Genomic DNA, 20,888 nt, shown 5'->3' with positions numbered 1-20,888 from the left:
ACCGGCGGGCATTATATAAGCATATATTAAGTAGATATTATAAATCTGCAAAACATAGTTGAAAACAATTTTAAAATATATAACACCTGCAACAAAGTAACCGACAAGATGGATACAGAAACCTTACCAAAAAAGAGAAGAAAAAAAATCGATGCATATCATGGCCTATATTATTGATAAAGTGGATTAGGGAAGAGTGAATGAAGATTACTACTAGCAATGGGAGGTACCAAACACCAACATAATTAAAAAAAAGTGCCTCTTACAATAATCATTTTAGATGTTATGGTGGATTTACCCTTCATCTACATCTCTGATTCTGCCGGTGACGCCCCGCCCCATTCGTCTTCCTCAAGTTCTCCCATTGGTTCAAAAACAAAGCTGGCCACATTCCCAGAGTTGTGATTGGTTCGCGGCAACGTCAATCTCTCGCTCCTCGCGCTGCAAATTTCGACGAATAGATAGAAGCGGAACAGAGAGAAGAAGAAGAAGAAGAGAGAGCGCAGTGGGCATCCAGAGCAAGAGGGGGCGGAGAACCGGTGCCCTAAATCGTTTAAGCACACATTTAAACCGTTGCAGTTCTGTCGTGTTGTTTTAAAGAACAGGACTGAAGGGACTAGGGTGAAAATGGCGCAACCGGACACTAAGAAGATCTTCTTTGAGAACCTATCGGGAGCTGGCAAAGCCATCGCGGTACTGACGAGCGGAGGAGATGCTCAAGGTAAAAACCGGCCGAAAATACTCGGTGCACGTCGGACTATCCACTGAAAGTCAGCCTCTCACGTGTAAAGTGATGGAGGGGAGTTGTGAAATCAAATCATTACATCACGAGCATTCATTCAGGAAGCCTGGCAGTTAGCATGCTAACAAGACACATCCAGCTAGCCCGCTAACTGCTCCATCATCATCATCATCATCATCTGTCACACGTTTTTTGACACAGTGTTCATCTGTGACAGCAGCTTGAGGATCTGTCAAGGTCGAGCCGAGCTGTGCCGTGTCATGCCGTGCTCTTTTCCTGTTTACATCACGCTTCAGTAATTATAACTTGAACGCGGCGGTGGAGTTTCAGTTCACTTCACTTGAATTTAGGAAACGACACATTCTCGTGTTTTGACGTTTGTGACGCAGTGATTGACGCTACACTGCGGTTTGTGCGGGTCGAAGCTCAAAGCCGGTGCGGGGTTTGCTGGTGATGGTGATGGTGATGCAGCCTGTGGTCGCAGTCATGCAGTGTGGGCAAGCGGTGGATGCCTGTATCCTGTGTACGTGATGAGCTGCATACAGCATCTCTGAGCCGGCTGTGATAGGGTTAGGGGAGAAAAAACCCTGGTCACGTTTTGAACGCGACACCAACGGTACACGCCTCCTACCTGTGTTACTCAGCATTACTGAGTACAGTAGATGCTGTAGATTAGTCACCATGGTAGGGATGTGTTTGTGTGAAACTCAATTTATGAATTTTTATTAAAATGTTGCCATTTAAAATTATGTTGGTTTTTTTCTTCCAACATTGACATGTCAGTACTTGAACATCAACAGCTTTTCTAACACTGAGATAGGAGATACAACAATGGACCTATTTGGTGGCAGACAATTTGTCCAGTTATTGTAGGAAACCATCGTAAACTAGAGAAACCGCTTCTTTAGTTTTCTATCTCCCAATTTTAACACAAAACCTTCAATTCTGATCCGTGTCTGGATCCCAACCCAAAACGTAATCATTGGGCCATGACCTTCAGCAACAGTTTTCGAGTGATGCTGCTCACGAACTAACAAACTAGTGCAGCCAAATCACAACCATGGTGCATGTAATAATCAAATGAATGATGACTGAGTTCCATTTAGGTACATCATTTCTACTAACTGACACGAACAGAACCAAACCATTGTTATAACACCTGCGTTTCCTGCTAACGTGTCATTATTTATATTTTGAATGAGACCTATTATTTTAAATGATCAAACAATGCATACTCTCTGTAGCCAGTGGGTAGCACAATGGTCGTCAATCTTAATTTGCATGTGAATACAACATGTAAATGTAATCTTTTTTTCACTGAATCTCTGTCCATGTTCAGAGCATAGACCAAAATTGGGTCACTTCTTCCTTGGGCCATATCTACTGCACTGTATATCCCAAGAAAATGTCATTTAAATGTGTCCCTTACCACTTAAAGTATGCTACCCAGACAGATAAACTAACAGACAAATACAGAGGTAATTATGTCCATAATATGGACAAAAGAAAGAAAACAGAAGAGGACACACAAGGGAGAGGGCAGGGAGGAGGCAGAAGGTCTGCTGTGGCGATCCCTAAAGGGAGAAGTTGAAAGAAGAAGAAGTGAAGTGTTTGTTATTACTGCTGCTGAGGAATAGAAACAGCTCATTCCCACCTGCGGTTAAGAACTATAGCCAGATATAACTTTCCAGTATTGATAAAGAGGCATGTTGTATGATGGGAATTCACTTCTAATACTGAGTAAATAACTCTGGATATTTTGACTTGTCACAGCAGGAAAAGAACAAGTGGAACTGATATCTTTATCAGTGGCTCTGTTGTGTTAAGCTATTTTAGTAAGTGATGCCAGTGAGTCAGCACATGCACAGAACAAATCGATGCAGCAACAACAAATGTGCACACAATACATTTTATTATTTGCACCTGAAAAGTCATGCATTGGCATATGAAGATGCCCTCCATGGAAAATGACTTATGTTATTGTTTCTTATTGTTATTATTTTCAGCTATTTTGCATTTTGAGTTTTTCATGCAGCAAAGTTGCAGCTTTTCCATGGCAAAGGAGACATTAATCCATCTGTAGTGGCCTGGATTGACGTTGAGGATGTGCTATTTGTGCATACCTGAACATGTGAATACGCATTCAAACACACACAGGTTTTTTAAGGACTCTATTGATTTAGACAGGCTAAACAAAGTCTTATCCCTAACCTTAACCATAACATGTAAATGGTGGATCTTAACATAACCACAATTCAAATCTTAAATTTGATTCTTCAGAAGTAAGGTTCTGCCTCATTTTTGACCAGATTTTGGTCTCAAAGTGGACTTCTGGTCCTAACAAGATCAGTATTGTCAAGTGTTTTTTGGCACCACAGAAAGCCAATGAGGCAGTGGCATGCATGACAGGAGCTGAAAAAACAGTGTCAGAGTCATTGTGTAGCCTCAGCTTAGTCCTTTCACCTCACCCTGTGCAGGAAAGGGTCAGTCATGCAGACTGAGTTTGGCAAACTTGATGATTGTCTGCTCCTATGAGGAATTTAGATCACTCTAATAGGTTATATCATGCAGTTTCCTCTCTTGTTTTGTTCCTGATTGTGATCACACCAACCTCGCTGCTGAGCCAAACAGGGTTATATAACATGATGTCACGAGCTGTGACACTAGGCAGTATGGTAAATAGTGGGAGGTCCTTTGCTTTCTCTGTAACTTTCCTTTTAAAGACACATTTCATAAACATCCCAATGTACACTACCATAATAGTTTGTTTTATGACCTTTCTTTTTGCACTGTGACTTTTGTTGCCTAGTAACAGGACATAGTGGCTGCCATGATATGGTAAACTCTGTTCCCCTTTCTCTCTCCTGCTGTCAGCCAAGTCCCCTTGTTGTGAGGAAAGGATTAACCATTCATCTCAAAGTCAGTGTTTGAACAAACCTCATTGACATTCAAGTCACAGGGCTTAGTCTTGCTGGTTGGTTAGATTAATGGGACTAACCCTGTAGAATAACTGAGAAGCTGTAGGAGGAGCAAGCAAAAACCCTTGGACCAAAAAAGGCTGTATGCTGTTGGGGAGAGGGGAAATTTTTTTTGGTCCCAGCTACAGATAGACATAATAGACACAGGCTCACAGAAAGCCTGTATCTGCAAACACAGACTTTCACACATTTTCAAGATACATGTGACAAATGAAATGAATAACAATTCATTAGAAATAGCTATGCAAATTAAGTATTATGCAGTCACTTGTTATAGATGAAATGCATGCACTTTCTCAGTCAGTTAATCCTGTTGCTGAATTAAAACTTTGCTATCCAGGGGATTTTATCTGATTTGTATAACTTTCACGAGGCAAATGGTTACGTTAATGTCTTCCATGTGTCGCACAATATTTGTTTTGTGTTTTATTCACTCGAACGAAGCTGCCTTATATACAAAAAGGTGCTCAGCTTCTGCTTATTTGTAGTACCGTTGTGTTGCACTGTTTTGCATTATCTTTAACATTTTGCCTCTTTAATTCTCTCTTTCAGGAATGAATGCTGCTGTACGTGCTGTAGTTCGTATGGGATTATACGTGGGTGCTAAAGTTTATTTCATTCATGAGGTGAGCCAATATATTTTGTGATGCAGTTTTATTGCCCGAGTCTGTCATTTATTTGCTTTTAAAAAAGGAGTCCGGGGAAGGAAAACGTGCAATAAAATAGCCACAATATTTGTGCATAATCTTACATTTTAATAAGTAAATGTTAGCATGGCGTTATCGGATTTTAGATATCTGAGGTAATGACAAGGGTTTTATATTATCTTTACAGCAGTATTAAGCAGATGTTAGGGGAGCTCTGCTGCTTGCTCATTCTGTGATCCCTGAACATCTGTGCATGCGTTGGTCCTGCTTCCTTACTGTGATGTTACATAACTGAGTGAGGCCTTGGTGTGGATCTCCCCCCTCCCACTGAGGTATCACAGTGCTCTGTGTGTTATTTTGCAGTCTTCTTCAGGGCATTGTGTGATGACAGAGTCATGCACATAAAATCTTCGAGTGTCACAAACACATACTGTATTTGTAGTGGTGTTTAGTCTTGCATGTGGCTGAACTGCTTTGTTTAATGCTAGTGGAGTGCACTTGACCCCAATCCAGCTGTTGTCTCATGTGTTTGTTTGGAAATGTCTTGTATTTATTTACCAAAAGCGTATCCTTTCTCTTTTTTTAAACAGGGATATCAGGGTATGGTGGATGGAGGAGAGAACATAAGGGAAGCCAAATGGGAAAGTGTCTCAAGCATGCTGCAAGTGGTGAGTCATTGAGTTTGTGTTGTATATAGAATAAAAATGTTTATCAGAACACACAAGTCAAGGTTACAAATCATGTTTTTTGTGGTCAGTGATGTCACTGACGGATATTCCAGTAGCCAGTGTCTATCAGCAGTGTTTTCTCCAAGTCTTAAAAAAAAGCAACCACTTCTTCTCAATGTGAAGAAAAAGATAAAAAGAGGGTGTTTGAAGATGTGTCTACACGTGTCTGTCAGGGCGGGACTGTCATCGGCAGCGCCCGCTGCAAAGATTTCCGCACTCACGAGGGACGTCTGAAGGCCGCTCAAAACCTGGTGAAGCATGGCATCACCAACCTGTGTGTGATCGGCGGAGATGGCAGCCTGACTGGAGCCAACCTCTTCAGGGAGGAGTGGAGTGGACTGCTGGCAGAGCTTGTGGAGCAAGGTAGTGAGGGAAAACGAAACGCCACCGTGCTTTACCCTCTGTGGCTGGACTGTTAGCTGCCATTATGAAAAAAACAGAGGCCTGCGTGTGTAACTCTGCTAATCCTTCCAGGTGCGATCGAAGCCGATGCCGTGCAGCAGTACTCGGCACTTCACATCGTGGGGATGGTTGGTTCCATCGACAACGACTTCTGTGGTACTGACATGACAATCGGCACGGACTCGGCGTTGCACAGAATCATCGAGGTGGTGGATGCAATTATGACGACCGCACAGAGGTAAAGTGACAGTGAGGTTTATAATGACTTGTATGATAAGGGTAAGGATATCAGCAGCAGTGCATACAAATGTGCAAAGTCTGTTGTAACATGGAAACAGCAGGTTAAACATCGACTTATGTGGAAAATGTTTAACTACTTACAACTCCTAATGGAATTCAAGGTCATGCACCACTGAAAATAGAATATCAGTTCATTTAAAGGAATGTTAAGAACTTAAAATAAAACCCTTACCCCAGAGCTGACATTTTAGGCATGTTTCTTTTCAGTCATCTCTGGGTATAGGAACATACAAAAATTGACTTTTTCCATGTTCCCTGGCTGAGAGTTCAAGTCCAGATAAAGAAATGGAAATGTTGAGAATGTAGGCTAATTCTTCTCCGATTTTAATCATTAACTACATGGCCTATATGGACAGAAAAAAATATTTATTGTTATATTTTGGCTGAAAAGCAATAAACCTTATATATCCCACTGTTTACACACACACACCTATACATACATAGCTGCATAGCTATTTTCTTAGGACACTGCAGCAACATCTATTCATTTGGACAGTCTTAACCATAACCAGCTAATGCCTAACCATAAACTTAATCTAACCACAGTTCAAATTTTGGCCCTAAACTTAACCAGTTCCTCAGAAACGAGGTTGCCTCATTAGGGCCATGTTGGTACCCATGAGGACTACTGCTTCTGATAAAGTCAGTGTCTTTGCCAGAAAATGTCCTAAAGAGGTAACAAGTACAAGTGGACACACACACACTCCTGCTGAGTGCTGTCCCCCACTCGAGTCACTTACTCCAGAGAAATCTTATGCGTCACAGTAAAAGATAGAAATATATATATATATATTTATTTAAGTGAATCTGCATTGGAGTCTGTAAAAACACTGAGATCCACAGCTTCTCATCCAAAATGCTAAGCCAGTTACACACACCTTTGTTGTAAATTACGTTTCCCTTATGCTTCCCCTTAACTGCAGAGGGGTAAGCTATAAATCTGGATACCAACTTCAGCGTTGCGATTCATCACAACACCTATTATAAAGAGATCAGGCTACAATCAGAATCCCTTGCCTGTGGGTCACTAACACTTTATCATCTACTCTCGCTTTGAGTGTGTTTTATTTCAGTCATCCACCTCTGCTATGATATCAAAAATATAATTAAGAAGCCCCCTTTTTTCTTTTTCTTTCTTTTATATTTCAGTCACCAGAGAACGTTTGTGTTGGAGGTCATGGGCAGACACTGTGGGTAAGGGTGTGCCTTTGTCAACGTATATTCCAGATCCAAAAATCTAATTCCAGAGGCAGACAGATCACCTGTTTATATACACAAAGTTCTGAGTGAGTGTGTCTTTTATTCCAGTTACTTAGCCTTGGTGAGCGCACTGGCCTGCGGGGCAGACTGGGTGCTGATCCCGGAGATGCCGCCAGAGGACGGCTGGGAGGAGAAGATGTGTCAGAAACTGTCTGCGGTAACACTATCCTACTGTTCCCCATACAGTAAATCCAATGAAGTATCACAGTACCAGCCTTCATGTTGGATGTTCAACTTGCCAGTTTCACTGTTCCTCATAACCTTTCTGTCTTTCTCCAAGGACCTAATTCTTCTGTCAGAGAAGATGGATGAGGTTGAAAGTGATTAGTTTTACTGTGTGTTTTTTTTTTTTTTTGGTCTTCTTCGACAACATTCCGCTGTTCTATGATTCAGACCCGATCCAGGGGTACAAGGCTGAACATAATCATAGTTGCAGAGGGAGCCCTAGACAGGCACGGAAAGGCTATAACCTCTAGTTATGTCAAGGATGTGAGTACCTGAGTGTAAAAAAAAAAGGGGGAAGCCAGAAGCATGGAGGCCCGACTGATGGAGAACAGGCACGCGTGCAGCCACAGATAAGATACTTGTGCTGTGTGCTATAGTCCGTGATTGTGTGGTGATGACAGACAGCAAGGCCTGCATGGTATTGTTGATTACAAAGTGTTAACTCAAGCTGCGATGACAATCTAGTCTTTTATTTTTATCACCGGACAATCAACTCACAGCCGTGAGCATCGTCGGCGCCCTGTGCTTCTGCAAAGCCCATGTCACAGCCAAAGTCTCAATTTTTCTGTCATGTTGTTTCTCCACTACCGCCACCACCACCACCACCCTTCCTCCTTATAGAACCGAGCAGGGATGAAAAGGCTGAATATCATAATTGTAGCCGAAGGGGCGATTGATCGTAACAACAAGCCCATTACCACTGACTATATTAAGGATGTAAGTACAGAGTTTTGTGTGAGTGTGGCCAGTTTGAGCCTGGAGCCCCTCCTGTATGAACTCTACTCCTGTTCCGCTGCCCTGGTGTGACTTTGACTCTGCTGCTGTGTTTCTGGAATGTTTTGTCAGATACACATGCACTAGTTTGGTAAGATGACTTTCACCATGCTGCTAATAATAATGCTGTGAGACCCTGGGTAGACAGCCACACTTAAACTAACCCTCACATGTTATTTGCTCAGTTAAATGTAATTTATTTCTAACTGCATTAAGGGCCGTTCACATGCAGTGCGTTTTGTGCTTCTGTCACGTCCGTTGTTACTAAACATCCAAAACCTGGACTGAAGTTGCTGCAGCTTCTCTGAGTTCATTTATGCATTCCATGAAGAAACAAATCTAACCGGATGATAGATTTCCAGCGCTGCTTCCTAAGGAAAACTACAGTTATGATGCAAAAAACTCTTGATTATACAAAATAATTGACCTGGAGGAGAAAGGACAAAAACACAACGGGCCAGAGATTTGTGAAAAATGGGTGATTTGTCCAAAATAATCCTCACCCAGGCTGTAAAGAAACACATTTTGCAGAACATCTGAGACTTATAGTATCGGCCACCCTGTTCGGCCCTAAGCACCTTTCTTGTATCTCACCACAGAAGACAGGACAGCACTGACACCATCTTACTGGCTGACTACGCCAAGGTGACTAAACTTTTCAGGGTATCAATGCTCTACCATCTACATTTGAATGACAAAGGACACTATTAATGATGCAAATGTACATATAGGAGTGAAAAAAGCCATCTACGTTTACCTGGAGAAACCATTACTTAACAGAGGAGGTGGCTTAACACAGCCACTTACAATGCTGACCCGAGTGCTGTTCTCTAAAAAAGGATCAACACACAGAGAAAAGCAAAAGTGAACTCCAACACACATAATAGCAGAGCGAGTCTCTCGGGTGACTCTCTGTCTAACAACCTGAAACCTGAAAAGGGTGAATGACCTGCATTGTTTAGCGTAACAAATCACACAGATATCCAGTATTCAGAGGCCAAATCCCTGCATTTATTTCTAGTGAGTCAGAACTAAAGAAATGTCTTCAAATTACCTCATGGTAGTCCAGTTGCCTCCTGCTAACTCCTGAAGATTCATTTAAGAGTATCATCTGGATAACGGAAGCTTATTTCAGAGTCAAGAAAAACCAGGTTGACCCATTTCTTTGGCCCGAATATCGAAAAACATGCTGAAAGAACTTGCTGCATTCAAAAAAGGTTGAGATCGTTTAATGTCACGGCGACACAAAACCTCAGAATAACGGGCTTGTTGCAATGAATGCGCAGCTCAACAATGTCGCCTTCATTTGTGCGCGCAGCTCGATTTAAATGATGTATTTGTGCACACACTGCTGCATGTGAACAGCCCCTGACACATACACCGCTGAATATGTTTTTTGATACAGTCACCGCAAATCTGCTCACAGGGTTTATCACAGTAGGATATAACATTCCACTCACCGTTTCCTTTTTGTGGTAACATTTCCTTTGCTTTCTCCAGTACCTGAATACCTTGTGTTTACTGTAAATCCCATCTGGGATGCTGTGTGGTGTTAGTAGTTATTACAAAGCATCAAAGCTTCCAGTAAACATGACTGAAAAATTAGAATGGCTTGCTTGTGCTTTGTTTGTTTCCCCTTTCTACCAGCTTTTGTCACGTGTCTGTTTGTTCAAGTGTGTATGGATTTTTTTGCATGTCACACTGTATTTACAATACAAATAGCTTTAAAATGTTTTACTAATGTGCATGGGAGTAAGTGGTATAATTTCAAAGTACATGTTGTGGAGTGAAATGTATAGTAGTGTTTACCTTTAGGAACAATAGGAAAAACATATTCTCCAATCCAATTTCCCTGATCACCTGTACATTTCCATCCTCCCAGCTTGTTGTCAAATGTTTGGGTTTCGACACACGAGTGACAATCCTGGGGCATGTGCAGAGAGGAGGGACCCCATCTGCTTTTGACCGCATCCTGGTAAGTGTACTAGTGTATTTAGTTACATTATTTTTAGTTTAGTTACTGTCTTGCTCGGCCTATACTCACTATTATTTATTGTTCATGGAAACTGAATATGATTTAAAAATGTGCACTTTTGTGATCAATGAGTCCTTCATTTTAAAGTCCAAAGCAATTCCTGCTTACTTATGTGGGATATTTGTGTGCACATGCATTTTGGAGAACGATAGTGGGCAGAAATGTTTCCAACTTTTAGGCTATGCACTTGTGAGTTATTCCAATTTTGGAATAAAGGAAAACGGTGTTGGCAAACAATTATAATGATATTTTTTTGGGTGTATGTTTGTGGGGTCACAGGCCAGTCGTATCGGTGTGGAGGCCGTTCTTGCCCTTCTAGAGACCACAGCCAACACGCCAGCCTGTGTGGTCTCTCTGGTCGGAAATCAGTCAGTGCGTGTGCCTCTGATGGAGTGCGTGCAGATGGTAAGTACTGGACTGGGCCACAGTACACACACATAATTACTAAAGCGTAGACATTGAGGAAAGAGCAAATGTGGAGAGTACAGATGTGGAGAGTAAACTCTGAGAGAGACTGAGTCAATAGGGACGAGGCTGGAGAAGCTTAAGTACAGATTACAAACAGCACAGCCCACTGGGCCTGGAGTGCCACTGACATTCACTGAAGAGTTGTATGGGTTTGAGAAGCATTTGTGTCTAGTTAATGATTACCCAAAGCTCTAAAGCTCTGGGCAAGGTTGATAATGGCTGCCAGCATCATGGTGATGCAACAGCAGCCCTGTTCCACAAAAACACACCGGAGCTTTGTTGTTGAATTTATTCTGTATGATTGAAATCTGGCAGACAGAAGTTGGAGGAAAACCTTACCTCTGTTTTCTTATATGTTCAGGTTTTAAGCTAGGGTCCTTGACTTGATAAAAAAAAAAAAAACTACATGACCTATAACCATGGAAATTATTGTCAGGGTACAGCTTTGGCAGCAGAACAAGCAGCAAACAGCAATGCGTAGTTATGGCTTACTAATAGTAGTGAATATTTTAATTCTCACTCTGATGTTTTTCCCAGAAATTATAGCTATCATATACGCTATTAGATATTATATAATGTGAGTTGTAGGTAGGGGAGTCAAGTGTGTGTAAGCTGTACATGTAGTTGTCTGTTTTGGCACTCATTAAATTGAGTCAAAGTTCTGTAAAGCCTCCATATTTGATTTGCAATTGCAGGTAAAGCAGATTATTTCATTAAAAGGCAACCAAAATGAAACAACCTTGAAAGTACACTTAGATTGCATTGGCTTTAAAGAGTGGTGGAAACATTATGGCTTATGTAAGTAGACTACTTTAAACCATTAGTCTAGTCATTTTAGACATTTTAATTGTGAAATGTTATGTAGTGAAGCTTTAAACTTGACTAATCAAGTAATGTTCCCACATGATATGATTGGCTGGTGTGCCTGTCTGTCACTTGCAAACCTACCATCCTGCATGCACACTGCTTGTGTGCTCACAGCATGTGTGACCTTGGCCTGTCGGACAGGCATACGCAGTTGAAGCAGTGATAATTGCCATTTTGCTGTAACTTGTACAATTATTTATGGCTGAGAAAGGACAGCTAAAAATCACAGCTTCAAAGACGGCAGTTTCCAATGTTTTGGTGGCAGAACTTTAATAAGGTATCAGATGCATTTTGTCCTAGAAGAGTCTGCTATTGCTTGTTTTCCCAAACATATAGAGCCTCACTTTAAGGATGTTTTAAATCACAGATCAACACAAGGTCACACATTAGCTCTCTGCTCAGCACACATTTCTCTTATAGTTTCCATTGCGTCTCTTGTATCGACACAGAAATTGAAAATTGAAATTTGACGGTACAAAAAACAACAACCTAGCAATACAGTGTGTAAATTTAATCACGACTTCACTCTGTTGTTTCTCTCAGACTCAGGAGGTCCAGAAGGCCATGGACGGGAAGCGGTTTGAGGAGGCTGTTAAGCTTCGGGGCAGGTATGATTGATTTTCTTTTTTTAGGACCAAAGGCATCACCTCGTTCGAGATGAAAACATTCGTTTGACACTGTCTGCTCTCTGTAGACTTAAACCTGAGACTGTTGCTATTCTGAGCCACCCCTAGACTGTTGTTCTTCTGTTGTTGGAGACAGTCGACTGTCTGCAGGAAAAGTATATTCAGAATGAATTGTATTGAGTATTGTAAACCGTATTAATCTGTTTTTATATCTTGTGTTATTATAGTGAAATGCAATACATTAACATTAGAAAGGGTGTTTGAGTTTGTGTAAACGTAACCATAAGGTCCTGTGCTTCATTGCAGGAGTTTTGAAAACAACCTGAAGACGTACAAACTTTTGGCTCATCGCAAACCAGAGTCTGAGCTGCCAGTTGTAAGTCATGACATTTACTTTGTGTTTTGAAAAGCTGATGGAAATGTCAAAGGTGCCAGAGTCAAATTGCTGACAGTTTCCACCTTGACTGGAGTGCAGGTTCTTATTTTGGAACGAGTCAAATTAGCCTTTCACAGACACAGAGACATTTAATTTTTAATGAAGCTGTCCTTATCATCTGCCTGTGAATAATGACTCAGCCACTGCAGCCAGGATGTTCTGTTATTTTCAGACATCCAGCCAGAGAACAATGCTCCTTCACTGAATGATGGAAACATACAGCAAAAGTGTTTTTCTGTGAAGAGATGCAACAAGATTAAAGCTTGCATCATTCATCAGATATTTGCTACCTAGTTAATAAATAAAAAGAGTAATTATAGTTTAAAAGAAACAGGCTCGGCCCGTGTTACTCACAGTTGCTCTGAAGACTATTAAGCCCAATTTATACTCCTGCATAAACCTCTATGTCGGTTACGGCGACCCCTCTACGTCGTCGGAGAGCCTCTCCATCGTTTCCAGCTGCACAAAGTATTTTTTAACTGTCTGTCACTCTGTCAGGGGACAACGGAGATGGCAAGGGCTGAGATTGGTCCTCAGGACAGGCCGAGATAACGCTGTTCTGTGCCGGCCACTGTGCACCCTGAACGACCACTGAGGCGGAGCTGATCACAGCCGACAACATCGGTGCCAAACTATAAATACATCATAGCTTAATACACAAACCACGTGTTTAGACTATAAATGGCTAATTTCACCTCAAATGATCTTAAAACTGTGTTCCGGGACACCAGAAATATATTTATTTCAGGTGAGAAATGGCCACTGTTTCAATGTTATTCATCTGCAACAAGCCATTGCTCACTGTAGCCAGAAGCACAACAACCTTGCATAGCGACCCCTACTGATCAGGCGGTAAATTGCAGTGCGTGTCCGGCACCACGACAGAGAACTATGAAGGCTCGAGGGGTCTCCGTGGTTATGCAGTTGTAGAAGTATAATGTGGCCTTTACTGCTGATCTACATGTGAGGCTCTGGTTGCTTAGTGATATCAGATGACACCTGACTCCCTACTGAGTGATGACTTGTTCAACCTTGCACATGGGAGGCAGTTCACACTGAGGCTCAGTGAGGTGTGGAGGCGGCATGGCAGACGCCATGCTGTGGAGTCGACCCCAGGCCTTGGCTCCTGCTGTACCTGCGATAATAACCACTGTAAGCCCAGCGTGTAGCTGAGCGCAGACTAGGAGTCGCTTATTGATTTGCTCTGCAGAGCTTGAACAACTGTCCAACAGCAGATGAAGTGCCGATTTGATGGGGGGGGGGGTTTCAGTCTGTTGTCGGCAATGTAGACTTTTGCCTAAAGCCCAATTTATACTTCTGCTCAAAGTGCTCTACGTAGGTTACGCAGAGTCCTCTGCGTCGACGTAGAGCCTGTCAGAGAGCCTCTGCGTTGTCTCCGACTGCACGAAATATTTTTTAAGTGTTCGTCACTCCATCAAGGGACAACGGAGACGGCAAGAGTTGCGATTGGTCCTCAGGACAGGCCGAGCGAAGCTGCTCTGTGCCGGCTCAGTGCGCACCGAGCGTCTGCAGACGCGGGGCTGATCCCCGCCGATAACGCCGATGCCAAACTATAAATACGTCATATCTTAACACACACAGCACATGTTTAGACTCTAAATGGCCAATTTCTCGCCTCAAATTATCTTAAAACTGCGTTCCGTCACACAGAAAAGTGAGAAACGGCCACAGTTTCAACAACAACAGTCTTTCTCTTTCTTTCTCTCTCGGACACCATTGCTCACTGTAGCCAGAAGCACAACAACCTTGCGCAGCGACCCCTACTGATCAGGCGGAAAATCGCAGCGCGTGTCCGTCACCACGACGCAGAAGTATAAAGGCTCGAGGCGTCTCCGTGGTTACGCAGTCGGATAACGCATACGCAGTCGGAGAAGTATAATGTGGCCTTAAGGCTGCGGCTACATTGGATGTGTGAGCAGTATGAATGCTCAGCTGAACATCTTGCTTTATATTTAGGCTACTGATGACTGATTAGGACAGCTCCAGTACCTGTGTGAAATCTATTTCTATTTCAGGATGACATAGACAGTGAAAACACAATACAATTACAATAAATTTCTTTTCAAAAATGCTTTATTGTGAAATATTTGCCATACCATTCGATGCACATTCTGTCAGACCCCTGAGACAGCTTTTTTATGATGGTAACAATTTTTTCCAAATGCATTTCATCGATGCCATCTTTAAGTCACATTTAATGTATTCCACACCCTCAGAGCAACTTCAATGTGGCAGTGCTGAATGTTGGTGCTCCTGCAGCGGGGATGAACGCTGCAGTCCGTTCAGCAGTGAGGGTGGGCATCTCTGAGGGCCACAAGATGTTTGCTGTCAGTGATGGCTTCGAGGGGTTCGCCAAAGGACAGGTTGGTAACCCAGCACTGACTCACTGCCAAATGCGTTTCATTACATTTGCAAGAATTTATCATTTATATCAGGGGTGTCGAACTCAAATACATAGTGGGCCAAAATGTAGAACTTGGACAAAGTCGTGGGCCAACATTGATATTTATTCACAAACTCTCCCTCATTGAAGGGTCGGGCTGATTTTTTGCGATCTCTGCTGCCACAATAAAACTAGCCTTTACAGCAGCTTCACTTTTTGATCTGGCCTTTTTGAACACAGTCTGTTGTGAAACCAAACTTCTTTTCATCTCTTCTACTTTCTGGTATCTTTGAGTAATATCCTGGTCCTTGTACCTTGATGTTTTGTACCATAGTGGCGTCTAATGTTGTACTCCTTGGCTATAGCCACATTGGCTCCACATACAAGATAAACAGGTCTGTCTTTTACATGTGTAAACAGATATTCAGCCCCCCACCTGTCTTTTTCGTCATTTCTGGGAGGGGTGGCACGGTGCCAGTAGAAGTATAGGGACGCTATGACTGCTGTCAACAGAGCCACAGTCCGCGCACGCTGTATACTGCCAAATTTGGCCCGCGGGCCAGAGTTTGAAACCCTTGATTTAAATCATGCGCCAGCAAAATAGCCTGATTAAAAACATTTGCACTACTGTCTTGTAATCAACAATGGGTTTAGCTTCATGCGAGGCAGACACTGTACAATCTCTGTTAGTGCAGAGGGTAATCTCTCTAGATTGATGTAAGCCAATTTCCCACACTTAACCCCCTCCTCTGCTCTACTCAGCCAAAGCTGACGCAGTACAAAAATGAACAGACAGATGGCAGCAGAGAATTCCTGACAACTGCTCACACCTTTCGATTGGATTAGGTGAATTAGGGATAATAGTCACCTTATTCAACACTGAAATATGGAGTGGGAGTCTTTAGGGGACTGTGTTGTTTAAAGGTGTACTGTGTAAAGGCTGTCATCTGAGACTCAGCTATTGTGCAGTTCTGTGACTGGTTAAACTGGTTTCACATTCTTCTCCCTTTTATATTCCCATTGTGACTCTACCAGTTAGAGGCTGATAATCATCTCAGACTGTTTATCGTTTACTCCTCGTTGAATGAACCAAATCTATCCTCGTATACAAGTGTCCCTTTGGAGCTCTCTGCCGCACACCTGATATCACTGCTCCAGTTCCTCTGCTTGACACACACACAAACACTCTCTGGTCATGCAGGTTCGAGACTCTTGCTTTATATACCAGGGTTGCAATGAGTTATATTCGGCTACTACTAATAATCAAGTGCCAACCAAGTCTATGACTGACATCCTGTATGCGACAAGAACATTTGTTAACATCACAGTGGAAAAATTCACAAAAGCATGCAGGGTTAGGAAGTCGCTGGGCAGCCGTTAGTTACTTTCCACTCATCGGCAAGGTCTAGGAATTCCTCTGTGCAGGTATCTAATATAATTTAATGAATAAATTTGGATTCACTACATATACACTATATATGAGAATTTGATTCAGGTAAAAATGCAGGTGTTACACTCAGACTTTTGGCAAGGCCCCTTATCTCCAATGAAGAGAAATCTTAACGCTTCAGCATACCAAGATGTTTTGGACAATGGCTATGCTTCCAACTCTGTGGCAACAGTTTGAGGAAGGCCCTTTTCTATTCCAACATGACTGTGCCCCAGTGCACAAATCAAGGACAATTAAGACATAGTTTGACAAGTTTGGTGGAGAAGAATTTTACTGGCCTGCATAGAGCTCTGACCTCAACCCCATTGAACACTTTGGGATGATCAAGAACAGAGATTGCGAACCAGGCCTTCTTACCCAACATCAGTGCCTGACCTCATAAATGCTGGGCACAAAATCCCATAGAAATACTTTAAAATCGTGAGGAAAGTCTTCCAATAAAGCTGTTATAGATGCAAAATGGGGATCAACTCAATGTTATAGTACTGCGTATATATTTGAATATGTCAATACAGGCCCTGTTGGTGTAATTGTCAGGCATCCTATGTCTTTTTGTAGTCGTAATATTTCATAAATGCGCCTTTTACGAGTGCATGTTGCTGTTTTCTCACCCACAGATTAGGGAGTTTAAATGGGCAGATGTTGGAGGATGGACTGGACAGGGTGGCTCCCTACTGGGAACCAAAAGGTAATATTTTAACCTGTCAGTCAGTGTTCATTAGTAAGTATGAATCCTGCTATCTGTAAATTTAAGTCTGTGTTTAATCTGTTTTTATAGCGGGTGCCGTTCTTTCCCCAGGTACATTCAGTCTGGTGGTTTAAATTATGTTTCTTTCACTGTTCCCTCTCTTCAGAACTCTTCCTGCGAAGCATGTTGAAAAAATTGCTGAGCAGATGAGAAAGCACAATATTAATGCGCTGCTCATTATTGGGGGATTTGAGGTATGTTTGAAAACACATTACTCTATTTGTCTGACCCATTTTACTGATTCAGTTGCATTCTCATCATTTTTGTTGGCTGTTATTAGAGTTGTAATTTCATCACACAAAAGTATTAATTTTATTAAAAATATATAAAAATATAAAATATCACAAATGTCTTTTGATGTATGACAAATTATTATGAATTAACATTTACATATGTTTAATGTTTAATTAACAGTGTAATGTTTTTTTTCCATCAGTATCCATGTCATGTCACCATATGCTTCCATGCATAGAACTGTAAACAGTCATGCTTCAGTAGAATGAATGAAAGTAGCTGCATAAGTAAGCTGGTTGCTCTTTAGTTAATATAAATTATTAAAATTAATTGTAAATTAGCTATAACTAGTATTATTAAATTGTACTTGGAAACAGATCACCTGCTTTTTTTTCCAGTCATTTCACACTCTCCTAAGTACATGCTCTCCAGCTTTCATTTTCTTGTAATGTACGCAAGTAAATTAATTTCATGTGTTTGCACAGATGTGTGTTTTTAAACAGTGTGCGTGGAGTGGTAACTGTCTGTTTCACTACTGTCCGCTGTGATAGTTCTGGCTCCTCCCCTTGGCACCCTCTCCACTTTTTGTCTTACCCCTTCTTCCCTGTGGCAAATAGCACCTCTAAAATCAAGCCAATCTGCCGTGGTCCCACCCCCTCCGACACTAAAGCCCTTGGCTCTGCCCTGCAGGCCTTCCTGTCACTGCTGGAATTGTTAACGGCGCGCGGGAAATATGGCGAGCTCTGTGTGCCCATGATCATGGTCCCAGCCACTGTCTCCAACAATGTGCCGGGCTCAGACCTCAGCATTGGTGCCGACACGGCTCTGAACGCCATCACTGCTGTAAGTGATGGGGTTAGCAACGAAAATAAATTACCTCAAAAACACACACTTGTGAATGAAAAACGGAAATGCATCAACACGCTCACATAGTCAACCAGTCATGTTTTGAGAATAGACACAGCCCATAAACATTAGTCACAAAACAAAGAATAACACGGGAGTCATGTCTGTACCGTGAGGCATGACTGGTAAAGGTAAAGTCGTGTCACAAAGTAGCATCGCTCATCCCTTCCTACTCAGGTAAGTAAGCGAGTGACAACATGGAGGCATGCTGTGGGATATGCAAGTGTCATGGCTGCCATGTTTGCTTTGCCTGCCCTTCTTTCCGACCGTGTTTTTTTTTGTGTCCCGCCAAGTCAACAGCATTAAGACAGGTGGTGTATTGCATGCAGGTGTGATGTTGTCTATTTAATGTACACGTGCTGCACCGCCACATTACACATATGAGGGCTGGGCAACTTTGGCCAAAAACTAATCAGTTGAATAAAAATATTAATGCCTAGGTTTGACTATTAATTGTGGAAAACGCAAAAAATTTGAGGAAAAACATTCATAGAGAATGTGCATTGTGTTTTATAGTGTGATTGCACACTTTTGTATTGTTATTTAATTATTGCCCAGCCCCAACACAGACTAACAGTCTGTAGGATTTTTAATAAGGGCTAAGCTATCAATGTTTTTAAAATTCTTTTTACAATAGGGTTTGAGTAGTTAATGTTTTGATGTTGTAATGGTAATGCTCAGCAACATTTTCACATTGCTACACTGAAATATTGAGCTGAACCTTGACTTATTTTAAATTATATCATAAATCACTTCGCAATCGCAATCTCTAGCTGAAAAATCAGTTATATATTAATGTCCCCAAGTCCTTCAGCACTGCTGTTACAAGAAACGGCATCATGTTGCCGTTTTATTAAAATCATTATGTAACTAAGACAAAATTATATTAAGTTATGGAGAAAATCATTTGTGAGTATAAAAATCTGCCGCCGTCGTCATCACCTCAGACCCGTTCCGTGCTCGTCCTGCCTTTCACAGAAAATGTGGGCATCACACGGTGTCACTGCATCAAGCTGCTGAGGCTCACAAACAGCTGTCCACGTATGTCTCTATCTCCGTCCATCTTTGTCCTTTCCTGTCTGTCCTTTCTCTCTTCCACAGTGTCACCACCATCACTTCCCCTGTGCCCATTTCTGACTCTCCTCCACCTCCCTTGTGTCATCTCCATCCCATCTTTTCACTTTCCTCTCCATCGCTGTACTCTGTCCTTTCTGCCAAAGGGAAGCCATAGTTGCTATCACACGGAAAGAGCTGGAATGGCAGGATACTGCTCTATGGCAAACAGAGAGAGGTTCACTCCTTTCTCTCTTTAGCTGGTCCTCTGGGTGGCTCTAACACATTTTCATATACTGCCGCTTCAGGCGTTTGAGAGTCTCCTGCAGCTGTTTGAGGCTCGTGGTACCTATGAGGAGTTTTGCATCCCGATGTGTATGCTGCCTTCCACCATAAGTAACAATATACCGGGCACAGATCTAAGTATCGGGGCTGACACGGCCCTCAATGCCATCGTGGAGGTAAGGCAGTCAAGCAACCGCTGGTACACACAGCTGTTCACGCTTTGTTCATGCTGCTTTTGCAAAGAGCATGAAAAATGACATGTTATCAGTGATGATAAAGGTGCAGTGTTTACAAGAGACTGTTGAGTTAAAATAACAGACGTGTGGTCACCACAACTCTGAATTCAATCTTTAATTCCAACTCAAAGCTCATCCGGACAGCACTTTGAACATTAAACATGTGTAGTTTGTGAAACAAAGCACTCCAGCCTGGTTGAAAAAAGCTCCAACTACAGCCTGGAGGTGTGAGTTGCTTATGGTGCATTCCATTTGTAGTCGGAACTCAAAATATCCGAGGTCATGGGGCGTTCCTTACTCTGGAATGCCCACTGAACTCGGATTTACAACTTGTAAATTTGGAGCAACTTCACCAACCCTGACATGGGATTACAAACACTGATGCTGATACCTTTAATGGCACTTCTGTCGTATTTGTTTCACAATAAATCAGTCATACACATAGTAATGTTTCATTTCTAACCATAGACATGTTGCTATGCTGTTTGTGTGCACAGCATACCATGTAGAGTGTTGCTAATAATGGGTAGCCCAAGATATTTACACGGTGAACTCTGCATCGACAGTCAATCCCATTTCCAACTTCCGAGTTCCGATGTAAATGGAACGCAGCATTTTGATACATTGAAGTTGCATTTTGGAAGATGTGGGATGCACATTTGGCCACATTTAACACTTTAGCCAATACTGATACTGATGTTTGGTTTTATAATGTTTTCAAACAATCTTTTACATGATGATAAATTCATGAAATGGCCTTTAACATTGCCTACTTACTTTACAGTTTCCAAATCCCTTTTTTCCCTCTTATTCAACTACTCATTCATTTAGAGGCCAGTGATAGTAAGATAGATGGACTATTGGTGATACAAATGACCCTGTGAACATTTCACTGCTGTCTCACTCACCTGATATCAAACTGATCATTTTAATGAGATTATCAGAATATAGTTCCACCACTTGCATGTTTTAGAAAATGCAGTTGTCCTCTTTACATACAGTATTACTTCAAATCTTTACTCTTTGATGTGCTCTCATCCTAATGCAGGACTCCAGTCTCTTAGTGGTGAAATCAGCCTGAAAA

General features: G+C 42.0%; 1 protein-coding gene across 1 annotated transcript in view; it reads left to right on the top strand.

Moving 5' to 3' along the window:
• The first annotated feature begins 539 nt into the window (after positions 1-539).
• Positions 540-20,888, top strand: part of LOC310937362 (ATP-dependent 6-phosphofructokinase, platelet type-like) — a 28,897-nt gene continuing 8,548 nt past the window's right edge. The window contains exons 1-16 of the mRNA XM_083901605.1: positions 540-721; positions 4,273-4,346; positions 4,958-5,035; positions 5,269-5,458; positions 5,570-5,735; positions 6,947-6,991; positions 7,106-7,214; positions 7,904-7,999; positions 9,939-10,031; positions 10,371-10,496; positions 11,970-12,034; positions 12,359-12,428; positions 14,726-14,872; positions 16,960-17,030; positions 17,197-17,284; positions 19,592-19,744. Of these exons, the coding sequence (XP_083757731.1) occupies positions 628-721; positions 4,273-4,346; positions 4,958-5,035; positions 5,269-5,458; positions 5,570-5,735; positions 6,947-6,991; positions 7,106-7,214; positions 7,904-7,999; positions 9,939-10,031; positions 10,371-10,496; positions 11,970-12,034; positions 12,359-12,428; positions 14,726-14,872; positions 16,960-17,030; positions 17,197-17,284; positions 19,592-19,744 (1,665 nt within the window). The 5' untranslated portion in view covers positions 540-627. The remainder of the gene's footprint in view (positions 722-4,272; positions 4,347-4,957; positions 5,036-5,268; positions 5,459-5,569; positions 5,736-6,946; positions 6,992-7,105; positions 7,215-7,903; positions 8,000-9,938; positions 10,032-10,370; positions 10,497-11,969; positions 12,035-12,358; positions 12,429-14,725; positions 14,873-16,959; positions 17,031-17,196; positions 17,285-19,591; positions 19,745-20,888) is intronic.

This window comes from Microchirus variegatus (genome assembly GCF_963457635.1).
Source record: "Microchirus variegatus genome assembly, chromosome: 15".
NCBI classification, from domain to species: Eukaryota; Metazoa; Chordata; class Actinopteri; order Pleuronectiformes; family Soleidae; genus Microchirus; species Microchirus variegatus.
Note: the sequence above shows the minus strand (reverse complement) of the source record. Positions and strands in the feature narration are given on the sequence as shown.